This window comes from Mastomys coucha, unplaced genomic scaffold (genome assembly GCF_008632895.1).
Source record: "Mastomys coucha isolate ucsf_1 unplaced genomic scaffold, UCSF_Mcou_1 pScaffold6, whole genome shotgun sequence".
NCBI lineage: Eukaryota > Metazoa > Chordata > Mammalia > Rodentia > Muridae > Mastomys > Mastomys coucha.
In genome coordinates this window covers 102,263,872-102,288,766 of record NW_022196912.1, presented here as the reverse complement: position 1 = coordinate 102,288,766, position 24,895 = coordinate 102,263,872, and the positions used below count along the sequence as shown (strand labels likewise).

The window sequence follows — 24,895 nt, the reverse complement described above, 5'->3', positions numbered from 1 at the left end:
ACTCAGAAATCCGCTTGCCTCTGCCTCCCAAGTGCTGGGATTAAAGGCGTGCGCCACCACCACCTGGCTAAGTGTACTTTCTGAAAGATTATAAAGATTACACGTATAAGTCCTTGTAGAGGTATATGTCTTATATGCACCTGTCCCCTATATGTGTCAATATTTATAAATTACATACACTTTGACTTGTCTTTGATTTTCTCCCAGGTTTTTGGTGAACATACCCCAGTGTCTTTGCTTTATATCAGATCTATTTTCTAACATATTCCTGGAGTGCTCTTAACTCCTTGTGTTTAAAATGTATGTTGGATGGGAAGTTCTGTAAATATCTGGTTGAATCTGAAGGTGAAGGTCACATTGCAAGGATTTGACTGAAGATCCAATAATACTTGAGATAACCCAAGGATGCTCCTTGCGTTAGAGTGGTGGATCTTAACTAGGAGCAATGTGACACCCCAGGGGACATCTGGTAATATCTGGAAACATTTTTGGTTATCGGAGCTGTAAGCAGATATCACTGCCTAACTCTAAGCCACACAGTATTAAAATGTCCTTGGCCTGTGGGCCTGCTTCACATGTTAGAAATGCTGCAGTTGAGAGAAACTCGGACGCCTCTGAAGCTCACTGGGAATGCTGCTTTTAATGGGGTTTTATAGACTTGGGAGTGAAACTTGAAAACTGCTCAAAATTGGGAGTTTGCTGCCACTTCTCTGTAGAAAATGAGCTGAGTTAACATAGGGACACTAAAAAGGGAGGAGACAGAAAGACATTTTTGTCATCTTAGAAAAACAGCAGCGGGAAATGAGTGGCTGTTGATTTGTTATCAGACTGAGGGCTTGAATCTTTCCAGGTGCTTTCTTCCTTCAGGAGTCTGTCAGTACGGGAATAACAAGAGCGTGTTTTTACCGTGCAGCGCTGCTATTTGTTGCTGAGGTTTTGGTAAAAGGAAGGGTGTGTGTTTGTGTAAGCGAAAGTCTCTAGTGGTCATGGTGTTCCTAGTGTCTTAGGAGCTGTGATTGTTTTTCATAGTTTTGTTTTTGTTTTTTCTTTTAATTTGGGGGCACCTGGTTTCTCCTTTTCCCTAGAGGAGAGAGAATCATTCCTTATATCATGAAACTCTCTGAGGAATATGTATTACATCACTTAAAGGCAGGTCCTTTTTGAAGTCTACAGAGCTCTGGGGTATTGGAGGGGGTGGTTTTGTGCACTGTGTATTCAGATGCTGATTGCTGTGCCCAATCACAGTGTGAGATCTGATTGCAGTTTGGACATTGGCACTGTCATGATTTTTGGAGCAACTCCTGTCTGAGTGATGTGTAAAAATTCTTTTCCAATACCTCTGATAGATTAAAAATGAGCTGATTCTGGGCAGAAGAGGATAGGGCAGAACTTCTGATTCCAGTCAGGGGGTCCCAGTCGAAAAGGGGAGAACAGAGAGGAGAGGAAGAAGGGAGAAGGACCAGGAGGATCCGCAGACTGTCAGGGGAGTCGCCATGAGGACACACGTGGAACAGAGTGAGCCAGAGCAAGACTCAGATTGAAGTTAAAGGACCACGTGGCTGGGAAGTAAGCAGATGTAGAGGGTTAAAATAGATGAGCATTTGCCCAGCATAGTGCCTGCAGCTTGTTCATAAATTTATTAGGCCCCCATGTCATTTTTTTTCTGGAGCTAAAAATGGGTTAGTGCGGGCATACAAACGCCCCCGTAGTTAACCTGGGAACAAAAGGGGTGAAGAATAGCTCGGAGAATTACATTTTCACTGGGGAAAACAAAGGGCAGTGTTTGTTATGATCTCAGCAAGGACTCAGTTTGTTGTATATGACCAAGCGTTTGATGTTCAGGCCTGGAAATGGGCAGATGAACTTGTTTATGGTTCGAGTGTAGGACTGAGCAGTGCAGTCTGTCCTGCAGGGATGGAGTGGTCCATGTCTGTGACTGTTTCTTGTTAAGTCAGTAAGGACTTGAAATTTAGTGACTCCCTGCTGGATGGGACAGAGTGCTGGCTGGAAGCTTATGCTAAGAAGACTTCTTGCTTTTATTTCTTAATTTCTACTCTGATTTTTAAACTGACATGCTAATAGTTTGCTTTTTAAAAGTATAGTTACTGCGTTTTTACAATGTTGATGGTTGGTTACCATGTTATACTTCAGTTCATGAGCTGTACAACCAGTGTTACCCGAATGACCATTGAGGACCACCACGCCCCACTCTTGGGTGCTGAAGAGAAACTGGGCAGTATGGTCACTGGGTTCGGTTGAAACATCACCCAGTTGATTGCTTTCCTGTAAGCCTCTCAGTTTTAACCACATCACCTGCTTTTGGGCCTCTGCTCTGAAAAAAAAAAAAAAGCTAGGCTAATTATTTCTGCAGCTGTCTAGTGAGGGGAAGTCTTAGGAAATGAGTTCTAAAGAAACCTTGACCTTATATTCAGACACTTTGGGGAAAACCTGCCTTTTTTTGGCTTTCCTGTAAAGAGAATAAGCTCAAATCTGTAGCATGATCAGAATGAACCACACTCACTAACCTGAAAAGAAAATCCTAGTTTGAAAAAGGTCAAGAGCTGGGTGGCAGTGACATGCACACCTCTAATCCCAGCACTTGGCCGCAGAAGGAGGTGGATCCTTTGTGAATTTGAGGCCAGCCTGGTCTATAAAGCAAGCTCCAGGACAGCCAGGGCTACAACAAAGAAACTGCCTCAAAACAAACAAAAAATAGCCAAACAGCCCGGGCGGTGGTGGCGCACACCTTTAATCCCAGCACTTGGGAGGCAGAGGCAGGTGGATTTCTGAGTTTGAAGCCAGCTTGGTCTACAGAGTGAGTTCCAGAACAGCCAGGGTTACACAGAGAAACCCTGTCTCTAAAAAGCAGAAAAAGAAAACAAAACAAAATAGCCAAACAACAACCCCCAGAAGAGAAAGAAAGTGGTCACATACAGAGTATCTGAGGAAGGCTTTGGCTTGTGTTGAGACATCAGTTACAGATTGTTGCTGTCCAGCTTCTGTTTCTCCTCCTCCACTCATTGTTTCCTAGACTTTGGCCAGTTAGGAACCATAACAGTGATCTAGTCAGAGTAAAGAATACCATATTCAAATATTATTTGGTTACTATTTTAAATTTTTGTTTCAGTCTTAATGTTATACATAATATTACTAGCTTGAGAAATTAAACTTTTATAATCATACTAAGATTAACAAATGCATACTCGTTAAAAAGAATAATCAAAGCCTTTCTCCGCTGTCCTCTAACTTGTAAAACTGGTCCTGTTTTCTCTAGAAATACACAGAGAATTAGCTTGTATTTGGCTGCCCTATTAAAATCTGCACTACTGAAAATTGGCTTTTCCTCATTCCTAGTGGTTTAGATTTTAGAAACCTAAAAGGATGTGTATATATTTGTTTTTTTTTTTTCCCTGTCTCTCTCACACCAGAGTCCATCTTCCCACACTGTATAGTTCGGGAAATAAACTTATGTTTTTCTTTCCTTTTTATACTTCCTACTTATCCGAATACAGCTACAGTTGTTTTTGCCAGCAGTTCTTGAGTAAGTTAGGGCATTCCCTTAAACTTAAAAAAATAAAATATCTTCTTTCTTTCTTTCTTTTTCTGTATACATTAAGCCGTTGGGAAAAAGATGCTCTAAGAAGTGGCTCTTGAAATATGAAGTTTGTGTAGCCTGACTGATAAGGAGAAATGGAAATGACTCACTGTTGGTACAGGTGCACAAAACATGGCCGTTCCTTACCCCAGGGAACCTAAATTACACTGTTAATACCCATCACAATTAGAGCATATTTTCCATTGACCTTTTTCTTTGCAGTGTCTATTTTATATGGGTTTACTCCTGTCTAAGAATGTGGATACAAGATTATTATAGCATCATTTGGAGTGGTAAAAGATTTGGAAAAAAGTGTTTATCCATAGAGAACTCATAAATTAATGACTCATTTTTCATCAAATGAAATATTTGCTGTAGAAAAGAACAAGAAAGCTTTTTGTGTAAAGCTTCATAAGGTATCTGAGGTGTAGCTAGGAAAAGGAAAATTTGTGATAGTGTGTCTAATGTACCGATAGTGTAGAAAATCTGAAACTTCATGTGTATATGTATGTTATATCCTTCCCTGTATTCACACAAACATATACATTACCTTTACGTGCATAAAACCTCTCTGGAAGACTACATAAAACCCAGTAGTATTGATTGCCTTTGGAGATGGGGGAGCTAACAAAGAAGGAAGCTTTTGTGGTAGAGCTTTGACACTTTGGAATTTTAAATAACAAGAATTTACCTATTCAGAAAATACATATAGAAATACTCATGTGCTAGAACGTTCTCCACTGTGTTTTTTTTTTTTTTTTTTTTTTTTTTTTATGGGGGTGGGGTTGGGATGGGTTGGTTTTTCGAGACAGGGTTTCTCTGTATAGCCCTGGCTGTTCTGGAACTCACTCTGTAGACCAGGCTGGCCTCGAACTCAGAAATCCGCCTGCCTCTGCCTCCCAAGTGCTGGGATTAAAGATGTGTGCCACCACCCCCCAGCTTTTTTTTTTGTTGTTGTTGTTTTTATTTCTAAAATTGGAGTCTTTCTGCATATCAGGGACAGATCTTTTTTTTAAAAAGACTCAGATTTGGGCTGGTGAGATGGCTCAGTGGGTTAAGAGCACCAACTGCTCTTCTGAAGGTCCAGAGTTCAAATCCCAGCAACCACATGGTGGCTCACAACCATCCAAAACAAGATCTGACACCCTCTTCTGGTGCATCTGAAGATAGCTACAGTGTACTTACATATAATAAATAAATCTTTAAAGAAAAAAAAACTCAGATTTTTTTTCATGAAATAGAGGTTAGCAATATCTTTGATTACTAACTTCATGTTATATATTTTATTGTCTTAAATGGATTCATTATTAATTTAAGACTACATTAAGATTTCTTAAAAAGAAAAAAAACCAGTTACCTACTTTCATAATGTGCCATTGCTAACAAAATCATTCAGTAGTAATTATTTTGATATATACATAAAGATTTCATTTCTTTAATTTAATTTAATTTTGAGATAAGAGTCTCTCCGAGTAGTACTGGCTGGTGTAGAACTTGCTATGTAGACTGGGCTGGCCTCATATTTACAGAGATTCGGCCCACTTCTGCATCCCAAGTGCTGGGATCAAAGGCGTGGGCCACCATGCCTAGCAAAGCTTTATTTTTAACTATGTGTATGTATAGGTGTGAGCCACTGTGTGAGTGCTGAAACCCAACATGGGGCCTCTAGAAGAGCAGCAAGTGCTCCTAACTACTGAGCCACCTCTCTAGCCCCATGTGTCTTTTAATTCATTTTAGAGTGCTTCACTCATATCCCTCATTGCTCCTGTCCCTCTCCTGCTCCTCTTTCTCCCAGAATAGTCTCCAATCCAATCATGTGTATGCTTACAGGTGCAAACTCCATGTATGAGAGAAAATGTAATCTTTTGTCTTTTCTGCCCCTCGTTATTTCTAAGCCCCCAGCTCCTTCCTCTTCGCACATAGTTCGTCTTTCTTGTCATATGTGTCTGTATATGCATACATATATGTACACCATACACATACAAAATAACAAAAGCACTCTGCCAGGTGCATGGCCTGTTTGTCTATTACACTTGTAGACCTTTATCTTTCCTATGGTGTTTGTAGTGTGCCTGTACTACACAAATGTCTGTGATAGTTCACTTCACTTAAGCCTTACTTTCCTGGATCGTGCTGCCCTTGCTGGTCCCTCTTAGCTTTGTGGCTTACGGAACAGTCAGATTCTGTCACCCTCCTGAGAATCCCCTCTTGATTGTCCTAGGGGGCGTTTCCTCCCATGTGCGCCATCCCATGTGTGTTAGGAATCGGGGAAGCACACACACTCTGCAGATCTTTATAGAAGGACTGGTCTTCCTACTTTCTAAATGAGCTAAGCTTTAATAACATGTTGGAGGTATGTGGCTGTCAATAATCCACTGGAGACCCAGAATTCTCATCTTTACGGCAGCAAACCTCATAACAAATGTTTGATAGCAGAGTTTGCCACTCCCACCCACAAGCTCAGGCTCAAGGTTACCCAGCTCCAAAGTAATTTTCTGATGATCAGGTTAGCCATAGCCATTGCCTGCAGAGGCTGCCATCTCCCCAACCCCCAATCTCAAACTAGACTTCCTGGTTGGTTGCAGCCTCCAGCTTGCTCTTTTTCTACTTGCTTGCTGAGTGTCTGGCTTCCTATTCTCCTGCTCCCCAGGACTGCCTCCCTCCCCCAGCCCCCCAGTTGTCTCTCAGTCTACAGCTTCCTGAATGGTTATTGTTGCTTGTATCCAGGGTAGCTGAGTTTTAAATAACAGGTTTTCTTTCTGATCACACTCAGCATAGGGAGGCACATTAAGTGACAAAAAGAAAGTCCTTTCTACTGCTGACCTGTCCCACTAGAGTCACCACTGGGTCACCAAGACACACAGCTGGATTTGATGCTTGTGTGAGAGAGAGCTAGAGGCTTGGAAGAGAGCTGGAAGCTTTTTCTGTGGGCGGGACAGCCTGCCTTCACCGGGACAGACAAGGACTGCCTCCTTTGCTTTGGGATGAATGAGGCTTCTCGGCTGTGAGACTTGAGCTCCGTGCACCTTAGTTCCTTTTGCTGTTTTTCTTTCACTTTTCACCAGAGGCTGTTCCCCTGTGATTGTGGGAGAGAAAAGAAAACAAAAACCAAAGCACATACCTCCCCAAATCTAGGGCCCTCCCACTCAGCCCCACCTCTGAAACCTCCACTCACCTTCCAAGGCCTTCATTTTGGGGTACAAGTTCCTTAGGCGTGAACCGGTAGACAGACATAACCATATCCAGACCATGGCAGTTACCATAGTGACTAGCTCAAATACATATTCAAAACCTTATTCAGATTGTATATGTTATTGAGAAGAAATTAAGGGTATCTATATATCTATATATCTACGTATCTACATAGGCCTTGGCTATGTAGCGAGTTGGAGACCAGCCTGGCTAGAGAGTCAGTCTCTTTCTGTCATATATCAAGAAGTAAATGGAAGCATGCTTCTTCTTTTTTTGTTTTTTGTTTTTTGTTTTTTGTTTTTTCGAGACAGGGTTTCTCTGTGTAGTCCTGGCTGTCCTGGAACTCACTCTGTAGACCAGGCTGGCCTCGAACTCAGAAATCCTCCTGCCTCTGCCTCCCAAGTGCTGGGATTAAAGGTAGAAGCATGCTTCTTATTTGTAGAGTGGAAAGCTAAGATTACAAAGATGTCATTTAGTCCCCAGGTTGCATATGTATGAAATGCAGCATCGGAGTAATCCCAGAAGAGTTTTGGTGTTTTCTTCAGGGGTGGAAATTGACAGGCGTACATATAAGTGAAAAGTTGCAAAGGCTTCAAAATCATGTCAAGCAGGGAAAGGCTTGCTTTGCAGAATAGCTAGATCCTAAGCAGTGTTATCTTATATCCCACTTCATTGCAGTTCACAGATAATGGGAGCCTTTACAAGTAGAAATCTGGGACCATCCTAGATTGAGCAAGTGTGCCCAGCACTATTTCTCGAGTCCTGTATGCTCACATCTTACTGCAGTTACACTCTTGTAATTCTCACGATAGACCAAGAATTCATTGTTATGTATTAGTGGTTATCTGTAATCAGCGGTCATTGATGTTAATATGGAACTTGTTCTGGGGCGTCACAGATAGCTCTCATGTAACCTGGCAGCGTTATATAAACAGCCTCTTAAGTGAGGCCAGCAGTGGTTAGTGTATGGAAATGATGCAGAAAGCAACAACAAGTTATCAAGTCTTTGCTGGAACAATAAGGATGATCAGAATGAGGCCAGGATGCCATGCATTCTCTTTGCTGAGTCTAAATTCTGCATGCAGACAAATCCTATCTAGGGGATTTTAGATTTCTTGTTTCAAGCAACAGAGGCTAACCCTGATTGCCTTAAGCAGAGAGAGGACTCGTTAGAAGGATAAGGAAGACTCACTGAATCACTATAAAGCGAGAGTGAGAGTCCAGAGGCTAGATAAGACCTAGTGCAGCCAGTGCTCTAGATCTGCTAGAATTCTGCTCATATGCCAAACTCTTTCAGGTCCCAGGTAGGGGGTATTAAGTTATGTTCCTGTCTCCTGACTTCCTGGTGCCGGGAATTGAAGCTCTTTCATTACATCTGTACAGTGTATGAAACAGCCAGTCTCCTTCAGAGAGATGGTTGGATATTTAAAAGCCAAAAGGCTGACAAATGACTCCTGTATCTGCCATCCTGAGGGACCTGCAGATACAATTTATATCAGCACTGAGGCCTGTTGAGGTCAACCATAGATATACCTATCAGTTACTCTACAGAGGAAGATGGGAGTTCAGATCCATTAAACTAGATATAAGTCCTCAGCAGGGCTCGAGGGCATGTCACACAGTTTTTCAGCCCTTAGGAAAGAAAATAAATGGTGCTTAGAAGCCAGCATTGGAGTATCAAAACCAAATTTGGCCACCTAGTTATTGCCTAATTTTGGGTTCCAAAGTCTGTTTGAACTATGTTTATTAGTTCTCTGGCTTCTGTGGGCTACCTGGTATCCACCCTTACTCTAAGAACTCAGGAAGAGGGCTGGAGAGGTGGCTTAGTGAGTGTTTAAGAGCACTTACTGCTCTTCCAAAGGTCCTGAGTTCAGTTCCTACATGGTGTGCAGATGTACATGCAGGAAAAGTTCCCACACACATAAAATACATAAATAAATAAATAAATCTAAAAGTAAATAAATAAAAGACTATTTTTTTTTAAATGTCAGGAAGAACTGAATGAAATTAATGAAATCTGTTTTCTCAAGGTCCTTCAAGGGATGGGTAGGTGGGTGTGTTGAGCCCAAGGCCTGATACATACTAGGTAGATGATCTGCCACTGAGTTACGATCCCAACTCTGTGTCTCATGTACCTGTTTGTACCTTTACTATGGCTTCTAGCACACACACTTTGGCTTATTCTGTTTCCTTTGCCTGCAATATCCTTTCCTTTATTTGACTTAACTGGGCCCTACTTACTCCTTAAGACAGTTTAATTATCATCTGTTTCAGGAAGTCTTTGATACTTGTCCCCTTTGTTAAGTGTTTCCTGAAAATCTAGTTAATTATTCTAGCTAGATAATACCATGTATCTACAATTACCTGCTTGCCAGTTTTCTTTGTCTGGTAGACTGAGTCTTTGAAGGTGTACATTTAACTCTGCTCCTGGCATGGGACATAGTATCTGGCACGAAGCAAGGGCCTAGTAAAGGTCTGTTGAATGGAAGTAGTCATTAACTCAAATTCTTTTTTTTTTAATTCAATTTTTTTTATGAATTATACAAATGTTTGCCGAAGTCATATCTGAAGGACAGGCTCTGTGCTTTATTGTAAGTGGATGAAAGAGCAGGGCTGGGGAGGCCACTTAGTAAAGTGCTTGCTGTGTAATCAGGAGGGCCTGAGTTCCGATCTCTAATACCATGGTATTAACACCAGGTATGACAACATACAACTGTAACCCCAGTGCTGAGGAAGCAGGGTCAGGAGGCTTGCCAGCCAGCCAGTCCAGCCAAATTGTTGCACTCCAGTAAAAGCCTATCTCAAAAAGTAAGGTAGAAGCCAGAGAGATGGCTCATGGGTAAAAGCTCTTGCCCCATAAGCGTGATGACAGAATCCTCAGAATCCAGGTAAAAAGCTGGATATGGCTGTGCATCCGATAGCCCAGCACCGCTGTGCTGAGGTCAGTGGCAGAGATGGGAGACTTGCCCAGAAGCCCAGAGGCCAGCCTAGCTGGAGTACACAGCATAGCAGGAGAAACAGCAGGAGACACCTCACCTCAAAACAAGTACAGGGCAAGAACTGACTCCTGAGAGATTTCCTCTGACCTCCACACTTACTCTGTAGCACACATACATGTACTCACATGTCACATACATATACACAAACACACATAAATTAAAAGCATAGGTAGAGGACTGAGTGTGGTGGTGGCTATCTTTAATCCCAGCACTAGGGAGGTAGGCACAGGTAGACCTTTGTGAGTTCAAGGCCAGCCTGGTCTACATATTGAGTTCCAGGCCATCTAGTAGTGCTTAAGGGGACCCTTTCTCAAAAAATAAAAGGTGAGTAATTGAAGACACTTGAGGTTGACTTCTGTTCTACACACACACACACACACACAGACACACAGACACACACACACACACACACGTACCTGCACACATCTATTTGCACACATGCAGACACCTACATACATAATGTACACATACACAAAGGGGCCACTGTCATCACTGAGTGAAAAGTGGCTAATGCTATAGATGGTATGAGGTTTTTTTTTTAAGGCAAATTATTTTATATGTATTAAGGGTTTGTTTTGATGTAACTTATCAAAAGATTGTAAGTTAAAATAGTGTGTCATCATGATCTGTCCAGCAGATTGGTAAAGATTATATGCACATTATGATATGGAAAATGGTTGCATTTATTTCCTGCTAGCAGAAGTGAAACTTGGAGAGAAATTGAATAGTGGGTATGAAAGTCTTGATGGGAAGACCTTATGACAAGGAATCTTATTTGTGAGGATTGCTTATAAGGAAGTAAAGTAAAAGATATATATATATATATATGCATCCATGTGCTCTAACTTAATAAAATAAATACAAATGAAAAGTAATATATGAGTTATTTATCTTGTTGCTGTGATAAAAGACACTTATGTGAAAAAGGATTTATTTTTGCTTACAATTCAAGGGTACAGCCCATCATGGTGAGTTTCTTAGTTACTTTCCTATTGCTGTGAAGAGATGCCATGACCAAGGCAACTTATAAAAAACAAACCAAAACAAAACATTTAATTGGGGGGTTTGCTTACAATTTCAGAGGGTAAGTCCATGGATGACATGTTGTGGAGCACTGGAATAGAAGCTGAAAGCTTATATCTGACTCACAAGCCAGAGACAGAAAAAGAGGGGTGTGTGGGGGTAACTAGGAGTGACATCAATCTTTTGAAACATCAAAGGCCACTCCCAGTGACACATTTCCTCCAATAAGGTCACACTCCCAATCCTTCCCAAACAGTTCCACCAACTGCAGACCAAGCATTCAAGCATATGAGTGGATGGGGCCATTCTCATTCAAATAACCGTAGGGAGGAAGTTGTGGTGGCAAGAGGGTGAGGTGCTGGTCAGTTGGTCAGGTTACATCCAGAATCGGGAAACAGGGCAATGAATGCTCAACTCTCTCCTTTTTTTTTTTTTTTTTTTTTTTTTTTAATGCAGTCCATGTCTCAAACCCAGGGGATGGTGCCACCTATTTTTAGAGTGGGTCTTCTTACTCCAGTTAACACAATCAAGATAATCCTTCCTAGGCTTAACCTAATCTAGATAATTCCTCATTGGCGTTCATAGGTACTTGTCTCACAGGTGATTCTAGATAAGTTTTTGTCGGATACAAATATGTCACCTTATCAAGTTGACAGTCAGTAATAACTGACTGTCAACCAGTCAGTTATTACCAGTTAATACCAAGTTGGATTGATGGTAAACAAATGCAGTCCCAGCAATTCTGGAAGCCGGGGTCAGATGAATGAATACTTGAGCCCAGAAGTTCAAGACCAGCCTGGGGAACATAGTGAGACCCTGTCTCACAGAAAGGAAAATAAGGAAACAGTCATTACGTTTTGAATTCTGTCAATTTCCTAGTGGTTTGTAAATTGGACTCTGATGTTGAATTGTGGGAAAACAGGTATTCTCTTATTGTTGCCAGGAAAGCAAAATGATGGATGATCCCCGTCAAAGATGGCAGCCTGTCAAAATGTGAAATATACATACGGCACTATAGAACAGCTTGTAATATTAATGGTGAAAAACTGGAAATAACACTGATGTGCCTCATTAGGGATGAGAGTATGGTATGTATATCCATTGACTTAGAGTTTCTATTGCTGTGAACAGACACCATGACCAAGGCAACTCTTATAAAGGACAACATTTAATTGGGGCTGCCTTACAGGTTCAGAGGTCCATTATCATCATGGCGGGAAGCATGGCAGCAGGCAGGCAGACATGGTGCTAGAGGAGCCATGAGCCCTACGTCTTGATCCTAAGGCAGCCAGGAGGAGACACTAATTCTACCCTGGGTGGAGCCTGAGTATAGGAGCCTCAAAGCCCACTCCCTAGTGACATACTTCCTCTAACAAGACCACACCCACTCCAACAAGGCCACACCTCCTAAGAGTACCACTCCCTGGGCCAAGCATATTCAAACTACCACATTAATCAACTATTTCATTTTAAAACACACATGAAATAATATTAGGCTCTTGAAATACTGTTACTTGTTTTGTTTTTTGGCTTTTTGAGACAGGGTCACACTATGACCTCAGTCCAGCTTCAAATTCTTGATTTTCCTGCCTCACTCTTCAAAGTTAATATGTTCTCATTAATGATTGGCCACGTTATCATTAAGTCATATCCTTTGTTGTCCCTTGTGACACTTTTTGGCTTGAGATGTGTATGCATATGTGTGTTTGATCAGTTGATTCTTGGTTTTATAGAGTTTTGTGGGTTTTTGAGGCAAGGTTGTTGTTGTGACCCAAGTTGGTGTTGAATTTACAACAGTCCTCACCTTTTCAAATGTGGGATTATAGGAGTTCACCACCGTGTCCAGCTTGAATCCATGCCATCTCATACAGGTCTGGCCACCTGCACTCTCTCAGTTACCATTTGCATGGAATATCCTTTCTCACCCTTTTACCTTCAGCCTATGCAGTTCATACATCTGGGGTGCAGTACTTGTAAACATCATGATGTATAGGCCTTTATGTATGTCTCAGTCCATTTTGTGTTACTGTAACAAGGCTGGATAATTTATACTCTGAGGTTTTCAGCATTCAGAATTTGACCGAGTTCAGGCGTAAGAGGCAGGGTCTCATCTTTGAGCTGTATTGTTAGGCTTCATTGTATCATTGTGTCATTGAACTTCTCCTGTCTGCCTTGCCGTGCCAGATTGAATCCAGGGTCATGTTCACTCTAGGCAAGCATTCTACCTTCCTCAGCCCAAGCCTGGATAATTTATAGTGAACAAAGCTTTATTTCTTGCAGTTCTAGAGGAAATCCAAGGTCACATCCAGCAAGGGCCTTCTTGCTCATGGCCACAGGCCAAAGGACAAAAGAACAGGTGATAGAGAAATTGGGGAAAGGGAAACTGAACTCATTCTGCTGCTAGCAGCGCCCTCCTATGCTAATGGAGTCATCCCATTCCTGAGTATCCTATGAAAAAGATGTGCTCATTAGGGCAGTGCCTGCCTCCAGGTCTGAGCAGGGCATTGGTAAGGTGAGCCTGGGACTTGAGTGTAAGCAGGGCTAATGGGTCCTATTGAAGGGGAATGCAGGAGCCGTTCTAAGGAGCTATCACTGGACAAGGCTAGGGAAATGTGAACAGAAATACATTAAAGTATGTGCCTTAATGATACCTAACAATGATTGTTTACCTATTTTTCCAATTATTTTGCCAGTTGATGCATAATTAACCCTTTGTCTTCCTCTCATTTTCTCTCCCTCTGGTTATTGTTGTTGTTGTCATCTCAATAATATTGTCGTCTCACTATGTAGCCCTGGCTGGCCTTGAGTTCAAGATCCCCAGTCTCCTGTAAGCGTCAGACATTTCCTGGTTCTACCTTTCTTTTATGAGTCTCCCTTGGAATTTATGAGTAGCCATGTAATGCATGAGGGGAATCTTTTCTGGTAGAAGAATTCATACTAATACACATTCAAAGTGCTAGTCTAGGGAAAAAGCATTTTCTGACTTCAAATTGAATTAGACAATTTTAGACACTGATCATGGATATTTGCCAAAGTCATTAGATGAAAGGTACAGCCAGCCGTTTAGAGCAATGGTATGTCCCTTTTTTAATCAACCACAAAACAAATGCTTACTAACATCTGACACATGTCTTTTAGGAATAGACACTGAAGGGCCTCTAGCAGGCTTGAACATGGCAAATGTGCACATAGAGACACACATACACGCTATATTACAAACCTGTTTATATGTATGAAATGCTATGCATCAAATAGTTAACAGTGCTTGTCTTGGTTTAATAGATTTATGCTTGATTTCTGTTGCTTTGTGGTTATTTTGCTTATCTGTATGTTTTGATTTTCTAAAGTGAATAATAAACTATATTAAAATGTTTTAAAGGAAATAAATTGTATAAAGATGAATGGATTTTTATCTGTATTTTATTTATTGTACAATAAACAGTTATTAGTACAACTTAAAAATTAATTTGGATTAATAATATGGGTGTATAAAGTCTAAATTTAAGTTTAAAATTCCACTATTTTCCAAAAGTTTATCTCAAAAATAGAGCATAAGAGGGAGTAGACTTAGAGAAAATTTATGTTTAGAAACTAAGGGAAACCTGATTGATGTATTTAGAACAAATTTGCAGTTTAAAAAAAAACAAAAACCCTAGTGTCTGGATAGCTTTATTCTCAGAAATGAGCAGTTAGTGAACTCCACAAGGATTAGGCGACACTGAAGGTCTGGCAGTGGGAAGTGTGTGTTTTAGTTCCTTCCTTTGAGTGAAACAGTGGGAAAGCAGACACCCCTTGAGGTAGAGGAGGCAGCCTGGGAGAGGGGCTGAGTAGGCAGTGTGAATATTTAATCAGACCCTGAGGGAGGAGGGACAGAGAGTAGAACTCCCTCTGAAGCAGCTTTCCAGGTCTGCACAGGGGAGACACCTGTAAGCCTGATGCCTCAGTGGGAATAAGGTGCAGATGGCAGCATCAGGTGAGCTCTCAGTAACATGAACTGAGCAGTTTTTCTGGGAATGAGATTGCCAGTCAGCATAAAGAACAATGAGATCCTGTCATGGAGAAGTGAGACTGGGCCAACACTTGCCCTTGTCTTCTCTTTTATGTTTCTACAAACTCTCAGTGTTTGAGACATACTTTGTTACATTGTATTTTATATTAAGAAGTAGACTTTGGCCTTCAGTTTCTTTGACCTTAAGGAGAAGGGCTTAGAATAGGGAGTTTGTAAATGCACTGACCTGTGTATACAAGGAAAGTCTCAAGGAATAAGCCAGAAAGATGGTTAAGAATCTTCAATAAATAGTGGAGAGCAATCTAGGAAGATGCCTGATGGTAACTTAAGATGTCCACATTCATGCATACACATGCATGTGTCCACATATGTGCATGCAGATTCATCCATGCATAGACACTGTACACACATACACATGAAAAAAAAGGAAGAAAAATCAACTATATGTGTCTTTGTGTATCATGCATGCATGCTTGCTTGCTTGCTTTCTTCCTCTCTTCCTTCCTTCTTTCTTTCTTTCTTTTTTTCTTTCTTTCTTTCTTTCTTTCTTTCATGGTTTTTCAAGACAGGGTTTTTCTGTATAGTCCTGGCTGTTTTGGAATTCACTCTGTAGACCAGGCTGGCCTCAAACTCAGAAATCCGCCTGCCTCTGCCTCCCAAGTGCTGGGATTAAAGGCGTGCGCCACCACTGCCTGGCTTATGTTTTCTTTATTTGTCAGATGGGCATCCAGTTCTGTAACTTGGCTAGTTTTGCAATAAATGTGTGTGCAGGTATCCCCAGAATGCACTGACTAGATTCTTGTGGGTCAGTTACCCAGTAGATCTAGAGCAAGTGGTAGTTCTGCTTTTAGTTAGTTAATTAATTACCTAGTTAATGAATGAATGAATGTGTCTGTGTATGTATGTGTTCATATGTGTGTGGAGGGAGGCCAGAGAGGTAATAAGTGTTCTTTGTTTCTCTTTGTGTCTCTCTGAATGTTCCTATCTCCATCTTCCTTGGAGCCAGAGTTACAGGGGTACATAGGATGCCTGGCTTGTTATATGGGAGCTGAGGTCCAGGCTCCGGTCCTCCTCCTGAGTTTGCAGCGAGTGCTCTCAACCCCTCCAGCCCTTCTGTCTTCCACTGTTTGAAGACTCATTCTGATCTCCATGGTGGTTTTACTACTTCCTATTCTCACCAGCAATATATAAACAAGCCACTTGCCTCCTCAAAAGCTTTTGGTATTTTGTGGGTTTTTTTGTTGTTGTTTTGTTTTTTCTTTGATGGTCGCAATTCCAACCTAGAAGAAATCTCATTGTACTTTTGATTTGCATTTTTCTGATGGCTAAGGGTGTTGTACATTTTTTTTTCTTTTTTGCCTACTTGTTGGCTATGTGTACCTCTTGTTTTGAGAACTGTTCATTTGCCCATGTACTATTTAGATTATTTGTGTTTGTGTGTGTGTGTTTATATATTCTAGAATTGGTCCCCTCTTGGTAGGCTGTCTGTTTACTGTGAGAGTTGCTTCTTTGCCATGTCAAAGCCTTTGCATTCCTTGCAACTCCGTTTGTTAATTCTTGCGAGTACTCCCTGGGCTGTTGGACCTTCTCAGAAAAATGCTGCCACGCCTGTATCTTGAACTGTTTGCCCTGTGCTTCCTGTAGCAATTTCAAAGTTTCCATTTTTTTTTTGTTTTTGTTTTTGTTTTTTTGAGACAGGGTTTCTCTGTGTAGCCCCGGCTGTCCTGGAACTCACTCTGTAGACCAGGCTGGCCTCAAACTCAGAAATCCGCCTGCCTCTGCCTCCCAAGCGCTGAGATTAAAGGTGTGCGCCACAACCGCCTGGCTAAAGTTTCCATTTTTAAATGAAGATCTTTGAACTATTTCTAATTGATTTTTAAAAAAGATTTTGTTTTTATTTTATGTGTGTACAGAAGTGCACCACGCATATGCAGTGCCCTTGGAGGCAAGGAGAAGGCACTGGATGCTCTGGAGCTGGAGTCACAGACATTTGGGACCTGCCATGTGGGTGTTGGGAATCAAACCCAGGTGCTCTTGGAAGAACAGCCAGTGCTTTTAACCCCAGAGCCATTTCTCCACCCCTCTTACTGATTTTTATATTGGCTGAGATACAGATATGCCTTACACAGTGACTGTTTTAGACAGAGTCTCAGGTATCCCAGGCCGGCTTCAGACTATGTAACTAAGGCTGGCCTTGAACTCCTGATCTTCCTGCCTCAGCCTCTCAAGAACTGAATTATAGGTGTGTGCTAGTGTTTCCTCTCACATATCAAATTCTGATTTTTCTAGAGAAGGAAGATCTGGAAAGTACCAAAGCCCACTGTCCACTGGCTTCTGCCTCTGACCCCGCACTCTGGCCCTCACCCTGCAGGTAGGAACGAGCAACTGCTTGGGCTAAAGTGTTTCTGGAAGATTTGTCCAGAGATGGAAGGAACTGCCAGGGAAAGTGGCAGTGGCCTGTCAGCGGGGAGGCACTTGTAAGCTTTTTAAACGTCATTTTTCAGGTTAAACGTGACCACTTTAGATTGCTGTTCTTTTTTATACTGTTTATTTTTATTTTATGCGTATGTGTGAATGCCTTCATGTATGTATGTGTAATGTGCATGTCTAGTGCCTACAGGAGCCAGAAGAGGGACTCACAGTCCCTGGAGCTGGGGTTCTAGGTAGCTGTGAGCTGCATAAGCTAGGTGCTGGGAACCAAGCTGAGTTCCTGTGAAAGCTCACCAAGTGCTCTAGTAACTGACTTCATTCTCCATCTCTCCAGACACTAGGTTGACGGTTTTAATTTTCTTCTCTGTCCATCTCATCCACCCACTGCCCCTGAGATGCATGTAGTAGAAAGGAAGGGTTATACTGAGTCGCAGCATGTGAGGAAGCCATGAATCACGAGTGGAACACAGAAGTCTGCCTTCACCAAGTATCCTAATCCAGCTGCTTAGTCCCTGGGCAGCACTGCCTGGTAGAGCCTGTGGTCTCCAGGCCTGCGCAAACAAACACAGCTGGGGATAAAAAGAGGTGCAAAGGTAGTTTTAAACACCTCATGCTTCTAGAGCTCTATTCAGTTCTCTCTCTTCTGCATATGAAATAATTTATAATGTAGTTGGGGTAATGTAATAAGTAACCATACTTTGTTTGAATGTTTCTCAATAATAATGGAAGTGATGCTTTATGAAATAGTGGTTTGCTAATAAATACTGTGGTTTAAAATGCATTATCTCTTCAATCCTTATAAGCCAATGAAACAGGTATCCTTTCCCGCTGTTAAAGTGAGGCAAGTGAAAGGAGAATCTGTACTTGGTGCCAGGTCCCACAGCTCATGACTGATAGGGGAGAGCTAAGTTTTGCACTTAGAAAGGCTATACTGCTATATACAGAAGTCTTTCTCAAGGCTTTCTTTTTCCGTGTGTGGGTGTTTTGCTTGTATGTATATTTGTGTGCCACAAGCATGCCTGGAGTCCACAGAGGCCTGGAGAAGGCATTGGAGTTACAGACAGTTGTGAGCCACCATGTGAGTTCTGGGAACCACACCTGGGTCCTCTGGCCAGTGCTCCTAACCACTGAACCATCTCTCCAGCCCCTCAAGGTTTTAATGACATTGAGTAGTTTATGCTCTTGACCTTCCCTAAGGTAAGGGACTTCTCATCTTCCTCTCACTGTCTCTTAGGTGTGAGGGATCTTTAAAGGACGGGTCTAGAGCAGAGAACTGGTTTATCGAAAGTAAGTTTCTTGAGAATCACATACTATTCTTAGACAAATGATTAAATTTTAAAGTTTTGTTTGTAAATTTGGGAGTAAAGAACCCCCAGCTTACATGAGGGTAGGAGAGGCGCCTGTGCTTCGTGTCTGTGGGAAATGGAAACAAGGTAGCTTTCTAGCTTTTCTACTGAGGTGGTCTGTCTGCCCGGCTTCTCCCCATGCTTCAGGCTAGTCTCCCTATTCTGGGGCAGCATAAGCTAGAAGACTTCATTGACTTAGAAGGTTTTCTTTTTTTTCTTTTTTTCTTTTTTAAAGGTGTTCTATTACTGGCATCAACTGATTGGCAATTTTTCTTTCCCAAAATAACCTTTTGCTAATTCTTTAGACCATAAAATTCTAATGTGAATATTAAATTCACATGGATATTACAAGCTTTCCTTAAAGTATTTTTTAAATTGGTATTAGATGGCTTAGTGGTTAAGAGCACTTGCTTACTCTATAGTCATGAGGTCTGTCTGGGGTTGAGATCCCAGCACCCACAACATTTTGGGCATGTCTGCCAATAAGGGGATCAGAGAGAAGAGGATCTGCAGGGCTTGTTGGCTTTCAGCCTACCTGAAATGTGAGCCACAGCTTCAGGTAGAGACTCTGCCTCCAAGGAACAGGCAGAGAGTGGTTGAGAAGGTTACATGTTGGGCTGGAGAGCCGGCTCAGTGGTTAAGAGTACTGACTGATCTTCTGGTCCTGAGTTCAGATCCCAGCAACCACATGGTGGCTCACAACCATCTGTGGTGGGATCTGATGCCCTCTTCTGGAGTGTCTGAGAACAACAGCTACAGTGTACTTAATATAATAAGTAAATACATCTTAAAAAAAAAAAAAAGAGGTCACATGTCACATCTGACACTCTTTTGGCCTCTGTACATACCTAAGTATGTGCACCCGCACAACACATTCATATGAACTTACATAGCACACACAAATAAATACACATATGTACATAAAACAAAAGCTTAAAAATAGTTTTTAAGGGGGCTGGTGAGATGGCTCAGTGGTTAAGAGCACCGACTGCTCTTCTAGAGGTCATGAGTTCAAATCCCAGCAACCACATGGTGGCTCACAACCATCCAGAATCAGATCTGATGCCCTCTCCTGGTGTGTCTGAGGACGGCTACAGTGTACTTATATATAATAATAAATAAATCTTTATATTTTATTTTTTTATTTATTGCATGTATGTGAGTACCAAAACGCTTCACAAATTTGAGTGTCATCCTTGCGCAGGAGCCATGCTAATCTTCTCTGTATTGTTCCAGTTTTAGTATATGTGCTGCCGAAGCGAGCACAAATAAATCTTTTAAAAAAAAAAAGTTTTTAAGAAAAACTGTTTGTCCAAGGTAGCACACACAGGCAAGAGGCTTGTTGGTTTTAGATGCAGCATACAGTAACATTAAGTTAGTAATTCTGCTGACCTCTGAGAGTGTCGGTTTTCCTGATATTACAGATGGTAATGTGATCCAAGATGACTTTTTGTTCCCAAACAGGAACTAACACATCCTTTCATTCTTCAACAAACAATCAGGAGATGGCTACTATTTGTTCACTCCATAGACATTTGTTGTATATCTGAGATTGTTCTAGGTTCCAGAAACTGAAGATGGACTGAAGAGTCCAGGGCACTGTTGTCATGGCTCTTAACTGCTGAGGGTGGTGGGCAGAAGACAAGGGTGTTTCATCACCTGTGAAATTAGCTATTTTATTTGCGTGTGTGTGTGTATAACCAAAAAAGAAAAAAGTCCTCTAAGCTGCAGTCAAATAGGGTCCCCAACACTAGGATATTAGAAGCCTGCAATGAGAAGATAAACAAAACCAGAATTGTTCCCCCAGAAAAAAACAACTGCAAGAAACCATGAATGTCTCTAATTTGGCACTGTGTAAGGGGTAAAAAAGAAAAACTCCAAACCCTGAGAATAGGAACCTCATCCTGTATGTATCTGTTTTCTGTCCAGTGTGGTGTAGACAGAACACTTGAACAGTTTCCTCCAGTTGATAGTCTTCCAAGCACTGGCCGAAACCCCCACAGACCAGTGAGAGAGCTTGGTACAAGCTTTGACATTATACCTTTAATAGACCCTGTGTTTCAGTTGTGGCAAAGTTTAAGACAAATGTGTATCTTGCAATCACAAATGTGATGCATATTATGTCAGTTCGTAGTAAGTGCAGTGAGGGCAGCTGGGAAGTCATTCATACGTGACCTCAAGGAACCCTCCCAGAAAGCGATCCTCAAGTGAAGAGCTGAGGGAAGCATGCAGTAAGTTAAGCAGAGGCAGCTTCTTGTTGTTGCTGTGTTCGAGGCTATAATGAATGCAGAGGCTCCCTACAGGAGTGTGCTTGAAGTGCTGAGGTCTGTTAAAGATCCTTGCAGTCACTGTTGGTGAGTGACCTGGGCAAAGTAGGTGTCCAGGAGGTAAGGTCAGAGTTCAGAGAGCCTGAGAGTTCCATATTCAGGGTTGGTTTGAGATGCCAGGCACACAGAGGGTATAAGGCCCAGTTCTCAGCATACATCTTGCCTTCTAGTAAAGGGACAACAAGAAATAGGGGGAAAAAACAGATTGAGGTTTCTGGGTTTCTACGAATTAAAATCGGTTCACCCATTTCCCATGTACACTAGATGATTTAAGCAAATGATTCTGAGTCATCATCTTTCTCGGTTGCTCTGAAGTAGGCTGCCATGACTTGGGTATTCTAAAAGATGGCTCTTTATTTGAAGAAGATATAATTTATATATCTTGATGACTGAAAATGATTTTCTTATTTATACTACCAAGGAAAACAATGGTACTGATAGTTAAAAGCCAGGGGCTCTTAAATGTTTACTACACTTTGAATAATTAGTGAAGACCTCAAGAATTTATTTTTCACTATATTAGAGCTGAGTGTGGTGGTGGCTCACACCTGCCATCCTAGCATTCAGGAGGCTGAGGCAGGAGGATCATTACAAGTTTGTGGTCAGTGTAGGCTACAGAGTAAAACATTGTCTTAAAAGACCTCCAAAGTTTTTAAAATCATATAAGAATTCAGGCCTAAAATTATAATATTGTTATTTTACTCATTTGAAAACAATAATTAACTCATTCCATAGTACTATAAATAGTATGTCTTTAATGAATAATAATCAACTTCAAAAGCAAATATAGTACAGTAAGACAGTATAAATCCCTTTAATGTCTGGTTTAATAAAAGACAATTGAATTTTCACCTCTGCATTTTGATTCGCTTAGCTGCATGTCATGTCTCTGGAAAGTTCCACTGCCTACTACAGAAAATGCAGAAAAGAAAATGGTATTTTAGTAGTATTCCGAAAAGTTTTAAGGTGTCAGACTCCTCCCAAAGGGTCCTAAGTACTATAGGGGTCCCCACACCATGCTTTGATGATTACCAGGAGCTGGCACACAGTGGGTACTATAGGGGTCCCCACACCATGCTTTGATGATTACCAGGAGCTGGCACACCGTGGGTGTTATGTTGGCAGAATAAATAAGATCAAGAGCTAGCATGGTCATTAGATTTAATACTTTGTTGTTGCTGTTGCTGTTGTTTGAGACAGGGTTTCTTTGTGTAGCCCTGGCTGTCCTGGAATTCAGAAATCCGCCTGCCTCTGCCTCCCAAGTGCTGGGATTAAAGGTGTGCGCCACCACCGCCCGGCTGATTTAATACATTTATAGTCAAAATTACCAAGAGTAAATTAAGAGTGTACTTATAATACAAAAACTGAGTAATGAATAAAAAAATTTGAGTAATGAATATGTTGACTCATTTAATCATTTCACTACATATATCACAGCATCATACGCCACAAACACGTAGAGCAGATCCTGAGTCTGTCTTATGACTGAGCTGTGTGTTTGCTGTGGCTCTGGAGCCTGGGACTGGCATTTTCAGTCCCTGTGGCCTTACTGTGAGCCAGTCAGTGGTCAGCTAAAGTGACACGGACCTAAGTGCAGAACTCAAGGGTGTGGGGGGTGTCTTTTGAATGTTGTTGTACTTCAGAGTTCCTTCAGAACTGTTATGCCTTTTCAAAGACCCCTTGAACTGACATGTTTTCTTCCTCTGAGAGGCCACAGATGGTGTCTCCAGCAAGTAAGGGTACCACAGAAGATCTACAGAAAGTGGCCTCAGAGGTTCAGGCTCCGGGGGAGCAGGTGTCGCTGCCACCTGGCCAGACCCAGGTTCTCAGTGAGGTAGGGTACCCTCAGCCTGGTTCTTGGGAAGGTGAGCTTCTGGCACACACCTAAGCACAGAATGCTTAGGTTATAAGTAGCACTACTAAGACAGTGGCTCTCAGAATTTGCTATCAGTCCCAGCAGGCATGTCCAACCTTTGGACGTTGTGGCATGTCATCATCTATAAAGTTAACTCTTGAGAACTGCATTATGTCTTTTAAGAAAAACCTCAGTGTTTTAAGTAAGTTTAGGCTTCATGCAGCCCAGGGGACATGGGTTAGGCACCCCTGGTGAGGCATCTCATTTTTAATTGTTTGGAGAATAATTATTTGTCTTTCACTCACAGACTGTTACACACACACAAAAAATGAAGTGTCAGAACAGACATCTCATGTTCTCTAAGACCTTGACATGAACAACCTGAAGCCATTGACTGTTAGCTGGACTATGGAGTCTACTCTATTTATGTAGAGTCCACAGGAGTTGTGTTATAACTAGTGACTCCTTTGACCTAGGCAGGGCAGGTGGGGATGGCTTGTGCTTATATTTGTATTGCTAATGATGATGTAATTAGAATTTGTATCAATAAAGACATCAAGCATTATACCTTTTGCATAACGCTTGGTAGTTTAAACTTCATTTACTGCTGATCACACTCCAGTGAGATTAAACCACTGTATCCCCATTTAGCAATTGTGGGAATAAGGCTAAAAGCTTTACTAAGACTCTGCTGCTAATTAAGTTGCAAATTATATCTACACTGTAAAAGGATGGGTTCCTTTGAACTTGGTAGCCAAGGTCTGGTTCGCTTTACTTAACCTTGTGGATGAGAAGGGAAGGGCTCGGCCTCTGAAACATATCTTGTGAGAACACAGCCTGGGAGGATTACAACTTGATTTACTTGCACAAGTACAATTCCAGCCTCTCTAACTGGATTGCTGACTCACTGGTGTGCTCTCCCCCATGGGCAGTAGGTATAGATTGCTTGTTGAGTTGCCTACTAGCTGGGAAAAGGCACAGGAAATAAAGATATAACATGAAACAAGGAACACAAATGTAAGAGATTTGGAGAGAAATCCCTCAAGAGTCATTGCAGACTTCAGTGTGGGTAGCAGGGCTTTTTGTATCAAATGCCATTTGTATCCTTTTATGCGAGTTGGGAATTTGGCAGCAAATACACTGATCAAACGGAACAGTCCTATGGCTGCCTTAAAGTGAAATTGTAATTATTAAGAGAACAGTGTGGAGCTAGAGAGATGGCTCCCTGATTCAGTAGTTAAGAGCAGTTGCTGCTTTTCCAGAGGACCTGTGTTTGGTTCTCAGCACTCACATGAGGTGGCTCACGACTGCCTGGAACTCCAGCTCCAGCGTATCTGACGTCTTCTGTCCTCCACAGGTGCCTATACATACATGACACAACACACACACACACACACACACACACACACACACTTGAAGAACATTGCTAGTGGAATACAGAGTAAGACAACTTGTAGCCTGAGGGGTGAACTGGGCAGAAATAGGAAAAGGATACAGAAGGATGGAAAAAAACATGGAAGAGAGGAAAACCAGATACTCTGTGATGCTTTTAGTAAATATGGTGGCTGATAGTGATATAGAAGTAATTGTTGAGTGGAGTAGCCTTGCAGTTGGGAATCTCTTGGAAACCCGACTGGTGTGGGCCAGTAGCAATTGTGAGGATATTTGTGGGGAAGATTTTGCAGAGGTTATGAAGGGCAACAAAATAACACTTTTCTAAAGTTACAAACACAGGGAAGAAAAGAATCTTTAGGAGACATTTTGGTGATGTTAAAAAGTAGAATTCAGAGTTAACCTGCACTTGGCAGAAAAAAGCAATGTTGATTAGCACACTAATTTTCCAGATGTGGTATCAGGGAAGAGGTGGGGCAGCCTGCATTTGGAAAGATGCTAATTGGAATCTGACATCATACGTCCTCTAACCAGAATTCTGTCATGTAGATGGCCAAGTACCAAGCTCCACAGCGACCTGAAGACACAGTTATGATCCAGTCTGAACACACTGGGGCTATAGATGTTCTTTCAGCGGATTTGGAATCTGCAGATCTTCTGGGGGACCACAGGAAAGGTGAGACCTTTGAAAGGATAGAAAATAATTTCTTCATTTCCAGTAGATGCT

General features: G+C 41.7%; 1 protein-coding gene and 1 non-coding gene across 3 annotated transcripts in view; one reads left to right on the top strand and one right to left on the bottom strand.

Moving 5' to 3' along the window:
- Tmed8 (transmembrane p24 trafficking protein family member 8) overlaps positions 1-24,895 on the top strand; it is a 34,437-nt gene that overhangs the window by 1,723 nt on the left and 7,819 nt on the right. The window contains exons 2-5 of one of the 2 annotated variants that reach the window (XM_031357270.1): positions 11,753-11,897; positions 17,108-17,189; positions 22,632-22,755; positions 24,718-24,844. In XM_031357270.1, coding sequence (XP_031213130.1) covers positions 22,639-22,755; positions 24,718-24,844 — 244 coding nt within the window. In that variant the 5' untranslated portion in view covers positions 11,753-11,897; positions 17,108-17,189; positions 22,632-22,638. The remainder of the gene's footprint in view (positions 1-11,752; positions 11,898-17,107; positions 17,190-22,631; positions 22,756-24,717; positions 24,845-24,895) is intronic. The other variant, XM_031357269.1, reaches the window with a different exon arrangement.
- On the bottom strand, positions 19,754-19,860 carry LOC116081229. Its single transcript, XR_004114755.1, has one exon. It is a non-coding gene; the product is annotated as a U6 spliceosomal RNA (small nuclear RNA).